The sequence below is a fragment of the Fomitopsis serialis genome (assembly GCF_022376445.1).
Source record: "Fomitopsis serialis strain Sig1Antser10 chromosome Unknown B0H18scaffold_21, whole genome shotgun sequence".
NCBI classification, from domain to species: domain Eukaryota; kingdom Fungi; phylum Basidiomycota; class Agaricomycetes; order Polyporales; family Fomitopsidaceae; genus Fomitopsis; species Fomitopsis serialis.
In genome coordinates this window covers 156,627-173,109 of record NW_025954981.1, presented here as the reverse complement: position 1 = coordinate 173,109, position 16,483 = coordinate 156,627, and the positions used below count along the sequence as shown (strand labels likewise).

At 55.7% G+C, this 16,483-nt stretch overlaps 5 protein-coding genes across 5 annotated transcripts; 2 read left to right on the top strand and 3 right to left on the bottom strand.

Moving 5' to 3' along the window:
- Positions 1-722: 722 nt before the first annotated feature.
- Positions 723-2,026, bottom strand: B0H18DRAFT_1209949 (N-glycosylation protein-domain-containing protein; the record flags this gene model as incomplete). The annotated part of the gene is made up of 4 exons (XM_048036342.1): positions 723-1,102; positions 1,157-1,265; positions 1,325-1,557; positions 1,612-2,026. 4 exons carry the CDS (start codon positions 2,024-2,026, stop codon positions 723-725), a joined length of 1,137 nt encoding a protein of 378 aa, XP_047895221.1.
- A 2,436-nt stretch (positions 2,027-4,462) lies between these two features.
- On the bottom strand, positions 4,463-5,127 carry B0H18DRAFT_998091 (uncharacterized protein). The gene is made up of 2 exons (XM_048045486.1): positions 4,725-5,127; positions 4,463-4,659 (listed from the first exon to the last, which is right to left on the bottom strand). Exons 1-2 carry the CDS (start codon positions 5,008-5,010, stop codon positions 4,568-4,570), a joined length of 378 nt encoding a protein of 125 aa, XP_047895220.1. The 5' UTR covers positions 5,011-5,127; the 3' UTR covers positions 4,463-4,567.
- An 854-nt stretch (positions 5,128-5,981) lies between these two features.
- B0H18DRAFT_1154576 (uncharacterized protein) lies at positions 5,982-9,648 on the bottom strand (the record flags this gene model as incomplete). The annotated part of the gene is made up of 4 exons (XM_048035753.1): positions 5,982-6,617; positions 6,679-6,778; positions 6,832-8,573; positions 8,638-9,648. 4 exons carry the CDS (start codon positions 9,646-9,648, stop codon positions 6,000-6,002), a joined length of 3,471 nt encoding a protein of 1,156 aa, XP_047895219.1. The 3' UTR covers positions 5,982-5,999.
- Positions 9,649-9,881: 233 nt separating this feature from the next.
- Positions 9,882-12,656, top strand: B0H18DRAFT_1154569 (P-loop containing nucleoside triphosphate hydrolase protein; the record flags this gene model as incomplete). Its single annotated transcript, XM_048035752.1, has 5 exons — positions 9,882-10,199; positions 10,247-10,330; positions 10,388-11,044; positions 11,118-11,610; positions 11,664-12,656. The coding sequence occupies 5 exons, from the start codon at positions 9,882-9,884 to the stop codon at positions 12,545-12,547; spliced, it is 2,436 nt and encodes an 811-aa protein (XP_047895218.1). The 3' UTR covers positions 12,548-12,656.
- Positions 12,657-13,779: 1,123 nt separating this feature from the next.
- Positions 13,780-16,255, top strand: B0H18DRAFT_1094003 (squalene epoxidase). The gene is made up of 5 exons (XM_048032364.1): positions 13,780-14,975; positions 15,133-15,508; positions 15,558-15,652; positions 15,701-15,868; positions 15,930-16,255. The coding sequence occupies exons 1-5, from the start codon at positions 14,208-14,210 to the stop codon at positions 15,987-15,989; spliced, it is 1,467 nt and encodes a 488-aa protein (XP_047895217.1). The 5' UTR covers positions 13,780-14,207; the 3' UTR covers positions 15,990-16,255.
- The last annotated feature ends 228 nt before the right edge of the window (positions 16,256-16,483 follow it).

Below are 16,483 nucleotides of genomic sequence, written 5' to 3'. Positions count from 1 at the left end.
TTCTGGCGTGCCTAGTACTGCCGTTTCCGAGAGCTGTGTCTAGTGCCAGAGTCCACTGCTTCTTGTGTCCCGGTGGCGGATTCGCCGCGTCCAGTCCGAGAACTTCGCTCCCTTGCCAGAGTCGGAGATTCGTCGCCGAAGATAGACAAGACCTATACATAATTCCCGATAGAGCTCCTCCCGCCCCCGATATTATGGTCGGTGCCTGAGATTGCGCTGCGCCCAGGAGGCTTCGCTGGGCTCTGACACACGGGCGCCCCACCGACCTCTCGATGCTCAAGAGGTCTAATACAAATAACCGCCCCTTTCAGACTTTGGGGCGCCAGAATTCGGGGAACGTGTCGACTGCGCCTTGTCGTGAGGAGCCCCAGGACGCCGCTTTTGCGTGAAGGCAACGCGGCGTGTCCTGAATTATAAACGGTAGCGCGATTTTACGAACGACTGTACGTGCCGCCGGCACTAAGTATGACGGCGGAGGATGTGTATGAGCCCGCACGCACATGACCGATAACGCCACCGAGGTTCAGATTGATTAATGAGCTTACCGCGCGATCGGCGCCCTGTTGCTCAAAGTCCAGCGTTCTATGTACGGCATTGCGGGAGAGGGCGCAAGTATGTACTGATACAGCTCTGTATTTTTCAAGAGCAGGAGGACAGAATTCCGCATACCGGGGAATAAATTACACAGAATCTACCTTCAGAATCCATCCGAATGAGACGAGTTAACCATCGAGAGCGCACACCGAGAGTTCCCACTCCCTCCTCAGCATGTCAGCCCAGGCCATCACGAAATAAATAACACCGGCCGGCAGCACGCATTTTCTGATGACCTCGTTCCAGTCCCAGCGCCGCCGACGCAACTTGATCCACTCTTCTCGCATGCCGCTCGCGCTGGCGACAAGAGATCGTCGGAGCGGCGACGGCGAAGGTGGCTGGGAGGGGCGTGGAGGAGGGGCAGGAGCAGGGCCTATGTTCGACGTCACCCATAGCTGAATGCTCCGGCTATAGCACGTTGTCGTGCCGATGACTGCCCAGCAGAGGGCCGGGCGCTGTCCGTGGTTGAGCAGTTTTAGGGTGAGGTGAGTGGCAGGCCAGCAGATCGCTACGCAACACGAGAGGTTGAGCAGCGCCACGACGAAAGGTACGCGAGACGTACCTTGCAGGGCGAAGAGGCGAATGAGGGTTGCGAAGGGAGAGTAGTAGACCCTCCACCGCTTGAGCACTCCCGTCGTTAGTTGTAGACATTGCCAACCGGTGAGGATAGCCTGGTCTCCAGTCATCGAGCATGAATACAGAACATCTCGGAGAGCGCAATCAGACTTACCCATAACACGCTTATGAAGTAATCGACACGCCAGCTAAGAGCGCTGGGACCCAGATCGCTCGGAGGAGGCCATCTAATGTGGTAAATGTTCCATATGGTCCCGAAAACAGCGGGAACTATAGATAGCAGGCGAGAAAAGACGAACAGAGACGCGAAGACCCAGGGGGACACGCAAAAGGCGCGGAGGCTGGGAGGGCCGGACGTGTGATTCGGGCGGTTGGGAGGTTGCGCGGCTGGTCAACAAGTGGAATGAATGCTCAGTGTGCACAGATAGCTTGGAAGTAAACTCACAGAATCGCTCTCCGTCTCCGTCTCCGTCGTTCCAGCAACTTCAGAAGCCGTAGTGATAGGTCTGAGCTGCTCGCTGTCCTGTCCCGGGTCTTGACGCCCCAGCAAACGCGAGCGTAAGCTTGCTGCGAGGCTGGATGGGATGGCATATATCATGCCGTCCTCTGAAGCTGATGTCTCGTCAGCTTCATCGCCAGACACGTTGGTTTGCGGACGCGAGGAAAGGGTGGACGATAGGGGTTGAGGAGTGAGAGCAACAGAAGAGGACGGGTGTGAGCGATACTGGACTTGACGACTCGGATGCTGGTGGATTTGCGGAGTCGAGGTTGTGCGTTGTAGTTGGGCGAGGGTAACTGAACTAGGAGGCGTGGGAGAGTACGGAGGCGGGCTACTGTCAGTATCCGGCTCGCTCATGGGTGGACCGCTTTGGTATGGAACGAAGGAGGAGCCGATGTGGGCGGAGAAAGAGGCTGGAAGGCGAGACGAGTTGTTTGACCAACTGCAGCCCCCGGAGAGATCTTGTGAAGCCCAGTGGTTAGAGAACCGCTGACGTTCTGCATTGTCAATCAGTTCAATCAGTTCAATGCAGTAGGTATCTGCCTGGCGTGACGCACTCGCTAATGCAGCTCAGACTCGGAAGAGGATATGAACCCAGTGACCAAACAAGTGGACTAGGACTCCTCCCCGATGCAGTGAATCCAATGGATCGCGCGAGTTCTACTTCACAGGATCCTCAACATTCAATTCATTTGTATGCCCGCAGACTTACGGAGAACTTGCCGCACGCTCAGCGGCGGGTTGTGCTCAGGCTGGTCGCTGACGACGTTTCGTTCGAGTCCTCGCGTCTGTTCAGTGGGCGCAGCTTCATTTGCTGGGCGTCCATAGAGTGCCCGACGTCCCGAAACCCAGCAGAACTAGACTAGAACGCGATGGTCGTCCGCAGAGAGCTGCATACTGCACTCCTCCAGCGACTCTCCGCCACGCTGTGGCGCGGCCATCTTGCAGCGTGGGGAAGCCCTTAGCACGTGACCTCCTACGTCTGAACGTGAACAACTTCAACAAGAACTGATTCAACTGAACTCCTCCTCCTCACCGTTCGTCACGAAATGCTCATCTGTCGATTGTCAATTCAGGGTAACCCGAACTATGCAAGTGAGAATCAGAGAACCTACCTTTCGGGTTACAGATCCAACAAGATATATTAGCGGCGAGCATTATGTAGGCCCGGCCGGTGAGCATCGTACTTAGCCGGAACTCGAGGCCAAACTTGCTCTCGGTACTGATGTCCCACCATGGAACAATTTGGTCCTTGAACTCCCCACATAGCCATCGCGCAATAGAGTAAGTCGACAGTCCACACCGTTCATTATGTGGTCTCGGTTCGTATGACGCGACCGATGTGCGGTTCTGCGGCCATGATGACTTCAGCTGTACGAGAGTGAGTACTCACTCCTTTCATTCCCTTTCTCCCGGAACCTAATCAGAAACTACATCTCCCCAGATATTGCGCTCTCACGCGGCAGAACGCCTTGTGAACTCATGCTGCTGCCTGCTGCTGCGCACCGCAGGACAAAGACGCGCATGAGCGCGCGATCCACGGGACATTTGCGAGGCGGCTGCATTCCCAATGAGGGTCGGACACCAGGTGTGTCGCACAGAAGATCATCTGATATCTGAGACAAATGTTGAGCGCGCTGCGTCCGCTTGGAAATGGTCCAGCTCTTCCAGCGCAGTCTCAGGCCCGTTAAGCGGTGTCAACGCCCCATATGCGCTGAGCCAACTTTCCCCGCCATTTCGGTGCGTGGTTGTGCCTCGATTCCCCAATACGTTGCTGACGTTTCAAGCGGTCACTTCGTTTCTCCCGCCCCGGCAGCCGCCCAGCATGGCGGTCTGCTGCTACAAGCGATGTTCCATGCGGAGCGAACCTCGGATGTACACCATGGCCCGAGTGGACCGAGTTCAACTGAATCAATTCGAGCGTGGGCGCAGAAGCGGGCGATCGCCCGCTCGTTGCGACTCACGGTGCAACGATGGAAGACCCTGGCTCACGAGTTTACTTCCCCGCTAGTGCATGACGCGCTACTGTATCTGCGCAATAGCTCGCGCAGTACTTTACTCCCCCCGCAGAGTACCTTGCTTCCCCCCGTGGAGAACTCAAAAGTGGAATGTGCGTACCCTAAGTAGGCCTAGTGTCCATGCAAATCCCGTGCGCTCGTATTGCTCCGCCCACGTCTTGCGGCAGCGCTATCACGATTCGCGCAAGTCATCACCACAGTTCGAAGGACGAAAATGTACGTTATACCTCTCTCATTTCGAGCCTGCGAAATTATCTTCTGCCCCGTTACATGAGCGATAGCATCATGTGGTCTCGTCTCCGTGGTACGGGGCTATGGAATTTGTATTTGAACTTCATTCGACACAGTGCGCATTTGGCCTGGCCGGGCGTCCACTGGGAATGGTGAAGAAGTCATGCACTCGCGTATCACGAACGACTCTACGAGTGCAGTACCACATCCACATGTGCCCCTGCGGAGAGCTCGCGTGCGGAGCCTTCTGCCTTCGAACGCATTATGACCCCGGGAGTCGGGGGTGCGATGCCCACCGTCCTCCGCTTGGGCGTCAGGTCAGGAAGTGGACTGGAGCAGGATGGTGAAGTGGGCGCTGCCTGCTAGCGTGGCCTCTGACAGCCTCTGACAGGGAATGTCAGGCATGGCCGGGATCCCCACCTCGTCGGCACAGCAGCGGACGCCATCTGCTCTTCCTCTCTTCCACAGTGGTGATTCCCAGGTTCATTTAAGCATGTGCGTCTTCATTGCAAGTCTGTACGCGTATTTGCAATCGCTACGGAGCTTCATTGATTCATCTGCGAGGCTTCCGTCGCTTCCTCTGCGAGGCTCTAAGCGTTCATGATTGCTTTCTATTGAGGGGCACGATGGTTCGCGTCTTCTTCGCGGACTAGGTTTCGCTGGGTCGGAGAATGCAGCGAATCACTGAGGCGCCGGCCGTCGGTCGACCTCTACCTTCTCCAATATGCATCATCATATCCCGTAAGTTGGACCGCACATATCTGATGCCGGTACTCACGCACTGACTGTTCGACCGGCTATGATAGAGGGTATTGCGGAGGTCCGATAGGGAGCGGCGGCGAAAGGACCTTGGTAAGTAGTATGCGTTCTCCTGCCACACGCTGGCTTCAGACTCCGGGAAGAGCCGCTTCTGCGTCCGCATCCCTCGTCACAGCATGTGCATAACCTCGAGTGCCAAGGCTTTGACCAAGGCTTACCAAGGGGGTGATATGCGCAAGTTCCATGACGTTGAAGTTCATTGGATCCGGCCGTGTGCGTGAGTGCTTGAGGGGCGAGCGCGTGCGCAAGCCTCAGGGTGGCGAATAGCTTCATGTCCGAATGCTCAAACTCTGCGCCTCGTACTAAGTAGCTCGTGTGCTAAATGTGATTCGATTGCTTGCATATTTACATCCTCCATGTTACAGTGACGGTCTCTGAAATACTTACAGACTTTACAGTATGTATTTTCAATAGTAAGTTCCGCTTTGGGACGCAAGCGCTTCCACTTGACTTGCTTTGCACGTGATGAAGCGTGACCGACGCGACTCCAATCTTGGAAGTCCGACGCGCGTCGCTCCGAAGTCGTTGAAGTCGTTCACGCCGCGCACGACTTTATTCAATCTTCTCTCCCATTCCCTCTCGCTGACACCGTCGTAGTGGCGGCGGCATTTTTGACGCACCTTTAGGCTTGCTCTAGTACACGGCGGGCTTTATCCTGCTGTGATTCTGCGACCAGGTCGACATCTAAGCTCGCTGTCACAACGTCCGGTAAGCTACAGACTACAGTTCATGTTCTTCGCTATATCTTATGTGACCTTTTGCGTCCCCTTTGACTCGCGCGACTTACACCTGGACGGCACACATAGGTAATTTAGCCCACGCATATAGTCACTCACTTCTTGGTAGGTCACGCGCCGGAAACCAACATCGTAATTTGACCATTAGGATGGTGCCCGATGCATAAACCCGACTGACACGGGGTAGAACGAGCCTTGTAATAATGTTGGTGAGTAACGATTGAACGTACTGTGATTCGCTGTCTGTATTCGCCAGGAAAGATGCCTGACAAGGTAGACTCGTAAACCAGTCACGTTAGAGTGCACGTGCTCGCTTTGGCGGAGTTTGAAGAGGCGAGCAGCACTCTAACGACTGGGACAATTGGAAGCCGTTTACGGGGGTCCCCAACGCGCTGCCGGATTTGGTACCCCGTGTGAAAAGGGACTTAGAGAAATCGCGCGCATCGCAGTGTACTGGTACTGAGGCCCTCGAATCGCGGTCTCTTCATGCGTCTCGCTCTCGAGCGTCCGAGTGAATATATTTTATTACTCAAGATAAGGATCAACATCATCCTCTTCGTCTAGGGAAAACAATTCCTCGGGCTCTAGCCAACTCTCTAGAGTCTCGCTGGCAGTCATCTCCTCCCCGCCCTCGTCGTACTCATCATCGGACACCTCCTGTACACCCGAGGCCTCGTACTCCAAGTGTGCGTTCGGCAGATCGGACGCTAGCCGTTCCGCGGTCGGCACACGATCCCTCGAGCGATCATGCGACTCGGAGGTCGCCGCCGTTGCTTGTCCAGGAGCACCCGCAACGAGCGGCGATGATCTCCTACGGCGTTTCTTGAGCTTGGCCATCAGTTTGTTGTAGTCATTGAGCGGCCCAGCGAGCTGTGAGAGACCAACAGCGACTACGTTCGGCACCACACCTTTCTCACCATCAATAATACGTCCCGGCTGTACCACGTACACGTTGCCTTCTGCGAGCGAGCGTCGCAATTCCTCGAGGTCGCGCGTGAGATCCGGCGCGGCGTGCTTCATCCCCTGTTTCGATCCTAATGCCTCGTTCATCGATGTTACGAGCTGGCGAAGGATGTTGATGCAGGGAGATATCATCTCCAGCCAGTCCCACGAAGCCCCACTACCCTGGGCGTTGTATATCGTCTTGTTGAGCAAAGTATGGGCGTCAGAATTCACGCGCATAGACAGTGTGGAATACGCTTACCTTCGTCCAGAAGATGTTGTGTTCCTGCAACAAGTCAACAGGGTACCAATGGTTCGGCTTTCCTGTCGTGTTGACGAGCCAATTCTTGATGATGATGTCACTGTGCATGCTCGTTAGTTATCACAGCAGTGACGGTAGACTATGGAGGCGCACCGCAACGGCTTCGGCCATAAGTGCACGAGATTGTGTACAAGATATAATGTTTCCTGGGCATACTTCGTCCGACCGCTGCCCCGGTAGCTTAGAGTTAATATCTTCAGGATGATGATGAGCCGTCCCGAGTCACCGGCCTTGATCGAATCGCAGAACTCTCGCAGGATGAGAGCATCTCGGAGAAACAGGCACGCATTCTCGAAGACCATGTCACCCTGGGTAAATGCAAGCGGCTCGTCCGAGCTGGCGCGAGCTGATTCCCGCGAGCGAGCACTACGGAGCTTCGAGACCACAGCCGGATTCACGAACTGCGCCACAATCTCCTTGACATGCTGTTGCAAGTCTTCGAAAGTCACACTCTCGGCGTAGTTGTCTAGGCTGTCGCATGATGAGACCAATTCGAGGCAGTGGAGTATACGCCCATAGAGCGAGTGAAAAATGAGGTCACGCCCGACGCGGTATGGTGGACGGTTGCTCAAGACGAAGGGCTTGCGATCCAAGGTGGTATTGTGCCAGTAGAGGCTCGCCGGATCAAGTGGCCCTAGACTGGGATCGCCCCAGTGCATCTCAAGGAGACCATGTGCAGCGGCCATCTGGTAGTGGAAGAGACCTGGGGCAAACGTCGTGTATAGAAACGATTTCACGAAGGTATCATGGCCCATGCGGTTGTTGGTGACAGCGCGGACACGGGCCACAGAAAGCTGGTCGCCGAAGACGATCTTGACCGTCTCCGTGAATTTTGTAGAGGAAAGATCGTGGCCGAGCTCACTGAAGATTGCCTCTAGCACCTCGGCATTGCCTTTCACGCTCGCCTCCTCGATGTTCATCGCTGGGAGCGGATAGACCTCTGTCTTGTGTAACGCGATGCATTCGGCCGTACGTGGCAAGGTGCGTTCGACATTGACACGAAAACGGTTGAAACCTTCGCCCCCATAAGAGGTGATAATGCGGAGAATGTTGTGTTCGAGCATCGTGAACAAGAGCTGTGTCTCGCTCGCATCGAGGAGGATGTCGTCGCGTATGAGAGGGGGTGCGGTGTCGAAGGCATGCAGCAAATCTGTAGTCCGCATATCCTCGCAGGGTGCCTCAAAGAGCGGGAAAACGGTGGCGCACGTCCCATTCTCGATCGAATCCTTGCGCCCCATTATCTGTTCAGCGGCGCGAAGGATCCAGTTGATGTTGTCGTAGACGTGGGCGAGCTCATGAAGACGAGCCTGAGTACGAGCGCTGCTGCGGCAGACTTCAGACAGACGCCGCAGGAGTCCCGCGCCTCGAATGGATACTTTGCCACCTCCCTCGTCAGGTTCGTCTTCATCAATATCGTCCAGCAAGTTGTTCTGCGCTCTCGGTAGCGTGTCCTTCTCGGCATGCGAGACCTGGCTTTGTTCTATTGGTCCTGGAGCCTGCACCTCTGGGAGCTCAAGGACGTCTTGACTTGCTCGACTCGGAGATTGCGGCGACTCCGGCAAGTCCGACTCGTCTCCCTGGTCGGATGCAGAGTCTGTATCGCTGTCGCTGCTGCTACCTGATGAATCCACAGAGTCGACGGAATGTTGTGGGGTTTTGGCTGCTGAGGTCCCTGCGATGGTCGTGTAGCTGCTGCAAATGCCGATCTGCGACAGGACACTGATGTTCTGTCGCTGAGCACCGGACGCATATAGGTATAGTCCAACGATATGCCTTCCATAACTATTCTTCTGACTGCGCTCTGATAGCAGCGTCATCAGGGCCGAGCCAACACGCTGCACGTAGATTGTGTCTGCGTCAGTCTAGCACTTAAGGGATCGAAATCGGATGACTTCGTACCAAGTTGTTTCGTGCCGCAGAATCGACCGTGACTGCCTTCGTCTGCCGTGTGGTCATCGTAAACTCCCGTAATAGCTCTGCCATGAGGGGACATAGCATGGTGAGTCGTTCATGAAGTTGCGTCAGGCTGAAGTTCGTCACAAAGGCCTCGCTCATGCGCATACGCGAGGACTGTAGGACACCGTCCTTGGTTGCCCGGATGCCCTCGCGCGTAACAAGTCTTCGGACGTAGTTCACGATCCAGGTGTATAAGGCTTGGCGTCCGGTTGGACTGTTCCGAGACGAGGTCCAATATGTGAGTACTTGCTCGATGCGACCTGGAACATCGAACATGCCCTTGTACTTCTCAAGTCCCTTCTTAGAACTCGGGTCGGAGACGTATAGGACGAGATCGCCCCACGTCAATCCATGGCTCTTGAGCAATGCAAGCACCTCCTCGAGGACATCTTCCCGTGGGCGCGGACTCGGAGCTGGCCCATCCCTAGCCTGTGCGAGACCTCCGCTCGCATCCTCATCGCTTGAATCTCCCAAGGTGAGCTCCATTGCATGTGCAGCGATTGCAGCTTGATAATTGGCGTTCGCCGTCGCAAGCTGCTGGGCACGCTCGTGTTGTTCCTCTCGCTGCCGCCGCAGCGTTTTCGCTCGCTTCTTCTGGCCCTTCGCGCGTACAATCTTCTTCTTCGTCGAAGGAGACCCACGGATGGGCGTGGATTTGTCTAGCCCATTGCTGCTCGGGTACAGTGGTGGAGTGGGCTGGCGAGCAACAGGAGTTTGTGGTGGGGAATTGGCAGCAGGAAATGAAGGAGAAAGAGGGATTGGGGTGGGCACGACTGCAATGGCAGCCTCAGGGGTCCTGTTTGCGGATTCAATGGGGTGGTCATCAGCACAATGTCCTTCTCCGGTCTCAAATGGAAGGCCTTGCGAGTCAGCCTCAATTCCCGAGCTGCACGGTGAGCCTTGGATCGACAGCGCGATGGGAGTGAGCGGTGAAGACGGAGGGAGGGGTGACATGATATAGAGGTCTTGTAGTGCAAATGGATACTCATCTTCGTCTGACAGATCCATACTCAGGAGTTTGCAGTGTGTCGTACTGCCAGTGCGAGGCAGTCAAGAGCAAATGTTTTAAGTGGTAGACAAGTACAAATATATCTGTGTGGTCGATCCCGACCTTGTCGCGGTGTTGCTGCAGTTCCACGCCTGACACATTCAACTAAAATCCTCACCTCGCACCTCCATCGTTCACTATGATCCCTCGCCATAAAGCTATCAAAAAGCATCGCTGGACTTTGCGAAAAGAGAAAATATCGCTGCATAAGCGGCCAATCCTGAATGACAACGATGTCCAGAAGCTCACCCGTCTCATGGAGGAGAAGTACCAATGGGAGCCTCGTCCTTTCCAAGTTGCAGGTGTGCAGGCACAGCTAGAAGGAGTCGACATGATCATCCAGGCACCCACAGGAGCAGGGAAGACTGCTATAGTTGCAGGTGCACACCTATGGCCTCACGACGAAGCGAAGGTTACCATTATGGTCTCGCCACTTCTGTCACTCGAAGACGAGATGGTGAGCATCCTAGGCAGTTCACGAGTATCTATGTTGACAGCCAACAGGTAAAAACATTCAAGGACCAATTCAACCTGAACGCAGTCGCTGTCAGCAGCCAGAATGGGTCATGCTCACCTACAATCGTCAGGGTACGAGCCCCATATTTTCTCTGCTTTTTGGTGATTAATGGCATGTGTGCCTGTCAGGACATTCTTGCCCTCAAATACCAAATCATCCTTGCGTCCCCGGAAATGCTACAGTCGAGAACATTCATCAACCGGGTACTGCGGAACTCGAAGTTTACGAAGCACATACTGTCTATGGTCATTGACGAAGCTCATTGCGTCTCGCACTGGGGCGCAGACTTCCGTAAGAAGTATGCTTCGCTTGGTGTCATCCGCGCCTTCCTTCCGCGCGGCGTTCCTGTCATCGCTGTGACAGCAACGCTGACAGCACGCGTGCGACGAGACATACATAGCAAATTACACTTTCCTAAGGGTGGCAGTCGCTTCTTCAATGCGGGCAACGGTCGTCCCAATGTGGCCCTTGTTGTACGCGCCGCAGAGCACCCTCTAAACACCTACGAGGACCTCGACTTCGTCTTGCCACAGTCAATCACCTCTCCTGATCAGATCCCGAAGACATGGATCTATGTCGATAATATCAACACGGGCACAGAGATCATTGACTACCTGACCAACCAACTCGAAAAGCGCACTGCAGACCATCCAAATGGGCCCTTGTCAGCCGACGTTATTCGTCCATTCAATGCGACATTGTCAGCTGACTATCGTACGGCTGCCATGGAGGCTTTCCGAAAGGGAACCGTTCGTGTACTTGTGTGTACTGAAGCCGCAGGAATGGTGAGTTCACAATCCCTGAACTGTTTGTCTCTGATTGCAAAGATTGAGTCTCACCGACATCTACCTCCGCCAGGGATGTGACATACCGGATATAGACATTGTCGTCCAATGGAAGCTCCCTGCAACTTTCTCGAACTTCATCCAACGTGCTGGTCGGGCGGCGCGTGGTCGTGGTCGGGAAGGACTTGCCATCCTCATCGTGGAGCGTTCCGCATATGCGCTCAATCTTACTCTCGACGAGCCATCATCAAATGGTCTGAACCAAGCTCCGCGACTTTCGGATGCTGCACTGCCTGCACAACGTTCCAACAAAGCACCGGCGCGGAGGGGCAAGCCAGTGATCAGAGGCAGGAAGAAGAAGACTTCAACACAGGCGAAAGCAAACAAAGAGTATGCAGATGCACACGGTATCAATCGTGGCGGCACGTCTCGTAAGGATGGTGTCCCAGCCAGCAAGCAACCATGCTTGGACCCAGATGCCCTTGACGAAGGGCTCCTGGCCTTTGTGCAGAGTACGACTTGTCGTCGACGTGTATGGGCAGATGCGTTTGAAAGCCCCTTCAGTGGTCTGTCAAGTACAGTCCGCTCTCACTAATTCGTCACTGACATCCATATTTAGCGCCTACCGGTGCACTGGCATGCTGCGACATATGTCATCCTGGACTACTTGATCGTACACGTCCTGGGCCCGGCACCCAAACCGCACGGACCAAGCGTGTCATCCGTGGCCTCCAAGATGTCGAGGCTCAATCGGCGCTGTATCAGTGGCGAGACGACGTGTACGAGCGCGACCACGCATACGCTCTGTACGACTCGACAGCCATTCTGGATGACGCCATGGTCGACCGCCTCACAACGACAGGCAACTTGGCCCGCGATGTCCTCGTGTCGATGTTGAAGCCGTCATGGATATGGTGGGATAAGTATGGCACCGAATTAATCACTCACATCGCGACACTCGATATCACCTTCACACCCAAGCCCAAGAAGCCATCGAAGGGCAAGCATCCCCGAGTATCGCCGGCATCTGCTCCTGGGCCACCGGCTACCAAGGGGGCACCCGCTCTGCCTTCGGAGCTCGCAGTTGATGCGCGCCAATTGCAAGACGCGGCGGCGGCGGACGCCCAATGTACGGCGCAACAGCTCGCCGCACTCGACGTGCAAACTGGTGTCCACGACACCCGACCTAAACAGAACAAACGTCGCGCCGAAATCAGCGGTGAAGGCTCATCCGAGCTTGGGAATGACACCCGAAGTCCAGCACCAGATCATCGCGGTGACGACTTCGACACGTCGAGTAGACCTGGCAGGCCTACGAAACGTGCACGGAAGTGTACAGTGCAGGATGGTGACGCACAGCAAAACCCAGCCTCCACCAGCTCGGTGCCATACCCCAATCCACGGCCTGTAGAAGCTCTGCCTTCCGCTGGTGGACCAGGGATCACATCCTATGAATCGTTCTGGGGATCGTTTGCATCCCGCGCCGAGGCGCGTCCGCGGTGAGGTTTGCTCTCGTAGTACAGCTTATTGTGGTCCATAAGGGTTGCCATATGTTGTAGCAAATTGCGCAGGGAGTTAAAGTGTATGCATATCGAACTATGTGATAGATGAGACATTGGCAATGGTCGTTCTCCACCCATTGACAGAAGGCGAACGCGCCCAATATCTCTAAGTCCCTTTTCACACGGGGTACCAAATCCGGCAGCGCCTTGGGGACCCCCGTAATCGGCTTCCAATTGTACCAGCCGTTCTTCGAACGCGCATCGGAGTTCGAATTGAACGGCTGGTCACGAGCCTACTGACAAGGCTTGCGCAAGGGATACCGGCCGGTTCGCGCGCGCGTTGCGTACGCGAAAAGGTGCATGTGCCCATCCCGTGGGAAGGTTGTCGGGCATCAGCCGGGCTACCAAAAGTAGACATTGCATCAGTCACGCCTTGGTCACGCCTCACACCTGAGTGTGAGTCCATCCCATTGCTCAAGCCATCTCAGTCGCTGCCAACGCTGCTTGGACCTCTGCAATACTCAAGAGGCCTAGTAGGGAGCACATCCTTGGTGCTGTCTCTGTACTGTGAAGGCTTCGAGACCAGTGCATGTAACGTGATGGATGTTGTGTTCCACCTGGTTGCGCATGGGGTGCCCCTTGGGCTTATGTGATTGGCATGGTCGGAGTGCTCTGATGCCACGGAGGGAAGATATTTATTTAACCTCACTGTATCGAGTCTTAACACGGCGTTCATTTGTCGATTGGTTGAGTGCAGTGCAGGTGAGCAGGAGCAGGTGGTGCATTGGTTGGTGGGAGGCCTGGCTGGGACGAGGGAGACAGGGTGAAATGCTCACTTGCCGGCTTCTTCGGTCTGTAACAGGGGTTATGTAGCTGGAAGGATTCCAGAGCACGACAAGAAAAGGTAGGTGTCGGATGGAACAATCATAGACATGTCTATGGATCGATATATTTGTTACATGAGGTGTAGGCATTCACGAACCACGACATCGGATTTGCGTGTTACGAACAGTGAGATCGAATGCTCGTACGCACCACAAAGTGGTGTTGAAACCATTACAATCATGTAGTCAAACACTCAGTTTCAATAAAGAAAAGTCCATCGTTGGGTGTTATCGTAGACTCATTTTCAACGTTGATCCATTTTCAAATTCAATGTCTGAAGCACTGCTATTGAAACAACCAGTGCTTAAGGCGCTGCTTTCGAACGAATACCCTCCTCCTCTTTATTTTCCTCCTCGACAGTTACGAATTTCATGCTTCTCCCTTCCCACTGCCAGTGGGCAATGGGTAATATTCAATCGAGAGCGATGCACCTTTTTAAGTATTTCTCGCTGCGCGTCGATTGGCGTCTCCCGTGTTATGCATCACATCTCGCGATCACTGCACCGAGGCCGTGTCTAACCCCCTTCTACCTCCATTTATGTGTCCTGCAGAGTCAAGCATAATCTCGTCTCGCCAATGGCTGGACGTCTGGCGGCCATAAGTCGTGCGAGACCTTCCCAACATGGTGCATAGCGATATCACGAGCTTTAGTGGTGGCTGCAAAGTGGGCCGACAACGAAAAAGCCCGTCTGACTTGAACTGTCTTGAACGCTCCAGCCCGCGCCCTGCCGGCTCTCGACTACTCTCCTTGCCCGCTCATAAGCTGCCGGCGTGCCATGGAGTTCGCAAGCTCGTCGTCCAGCATGTCCTCCAACCACTACGACGTGGTCATCGTCGGCGCCGGCATCGCAGGCTGCGCGCTCGCCCAGGCCCTCTCCACCCTCAAGCGTCCCGCGCCCCTCCGGATATGCCTCCTCGAACGCTCGCTCGCGGAGCCGGACCGCATCGTCGGCGAGCTCCTCCAGCCGGGCGGCGTCGAGGCGCTGCGCAGGCTCGGCATGGCCGCCTGTCTCGAGGGCATCGACGCTATCCCCGTGCGTGGCTACTGTGTCGTGCTCGACGGCAAGCCCGTGCACATCCCCTACCCGGACGGCTACGAGGGCCGCAGCTTCCACCACGGCCGCTTCATCCAGTCGCTCCGCAAGAAGGCGCAGGCGGCGTTGGGCGTGGAGACGGTCGAGGCGACGGCGTCGGAGCTGGTCGAGTGTCCGACGACCGGGCGCGTGCTGGGCGTGCGCGCGACGCGGAGGGCCGAGGGCGGCGAGCAGGCGGCACAGAAGGAGACGTTCCTGGCCGACCTCACGATCGTCGCGGATGGCTGCTTCTCGAACTTCCGGAATGCGGTTTTGGACGGCGCAGGCATGAAGCCCGTCACGAAGAGCCATTTCGTCGGCATCGTGTTGGAGGACGCGGAGCTCCCCATACCGAAGCACGGAACGGTCGTCCTGGTGAAGGGCCATGGGCCCGTCCTTCTCTACCAGATCGCGGGGCACGACACACGGATGCTCGTTGACCTCAAGACCCCTCTTCCCTCTGATATCAAAGTGAGTTCACGCATCCTTCCTGCTGAGACCATATCGTCGGGCCCAGCGGCACAGTGGATACCAACGTCCGACGACCCCGCACCTGTACGCACTTTTGTGCGGGGCCCAACGATGTGGGTTTAGCTGTCACTAGACTTCCTTCTAACGCCCTCTGCAGCAAGTAATCCTAGACGAGATTGTACCACAACTCCCCACCACACTCCAAGACCCAGTTTCCACTGCGCTCTCAAAAGACCGAATCCGACGCATGCCCAACACATTCCTTGCGCCGGCCGAGCAGGGCCAGCGCACGAAGGAGGGCGTCTTCCTCGTCGGTGACTCGTGGAACATGCGGCATCCGCTCACAGGGGGCGGCATGACCGTTGCGTTCAACGACGTCGTTGTCCTGCAGGATCTCCTGCGCGAGGTGGACGACCTCGGTGACTGGCGCGAGATCTCGCATGTACTGCACCGGTGGCACTGGCGGCGGAAACAGTTCGCGTCGACTATCAACATTCTCAGTGTAGCATTGTATGACCTTTTTGGAGCCGATGGTGCGTGTCCTTGTGTTGGAGTTACGCGGTGATCTGAGACGTTATGTAGACGAGGCCCTCGAGGTTCTGCGGATGGGCTGCTTCAAGTACTTCGAGCTTGGCGGTGACTGCGTCCGCGACCCCGTATCTCTCCTTGCCGGGTACGTTCCCGCCCGCGCATCTCACAGTTGTATACTGACGGCACGTTTCTAGCATCGAGCAATCGACGCTCATGCTCGCGCGTCACTTTTCGCCGTCGCTCTGTACGCCATCTGGGCGATGTTCACCCACCCGCGGCGGATCGTCGTCGACGAGAAGGCGGTCTACGTCAAGCCGGGCTTCGAGGAGTACCCCATGTTATTCGTCAAGTGCATCCGCGTGGTGAGTAGCCGTCTGCTCGGTATTTCTTGACTGGTGGCTGACCCACCTGCGTTTCGAACAGTTCTGGACGGCGTGCGTGGTGTTCCTGCCGCTTGTGTGGACGGAGATTCGGTGGTGGTAAGCACCTAGACCACATCATAGAATGAGATCTAGAGGGGGTTTGCTCTGCACGCGTACATGGTAGAATACTTGTTCGTTTTAGTTGTTGTCGATACCGGGCGCGCCGTTGCTCCATCTTTCATGGACTATGACTTATATTCTTGCTTCTGACGAGGAGTAGATTTCCGTCTCATATACATATAGACTTGCACACCGGACGAGACATCAGACGGGCTTCGAAGCTCGCGGGAAGGACGCGTCGCGACGCGCTGGCCAGTGAGTCATGTGACTTCGTTGATTCCAGGCCCCACCGAGCGACCGCCGGTGCATTCTCAGACTGACCACCACGGCTGCGTACCCACTCAGACTGACGGCCCTCTGCCGGCTCTTTTTCTTCTTCAACATCGTCTTCATATCCTGTGAGAGACTGTGTTGCTCTATCGTTGCGGGGGAACAACCTCAAGCCTCCGAGTCAGCTGACCGCTTCACTATATTATTAACGAGCCGCGGTGAGTG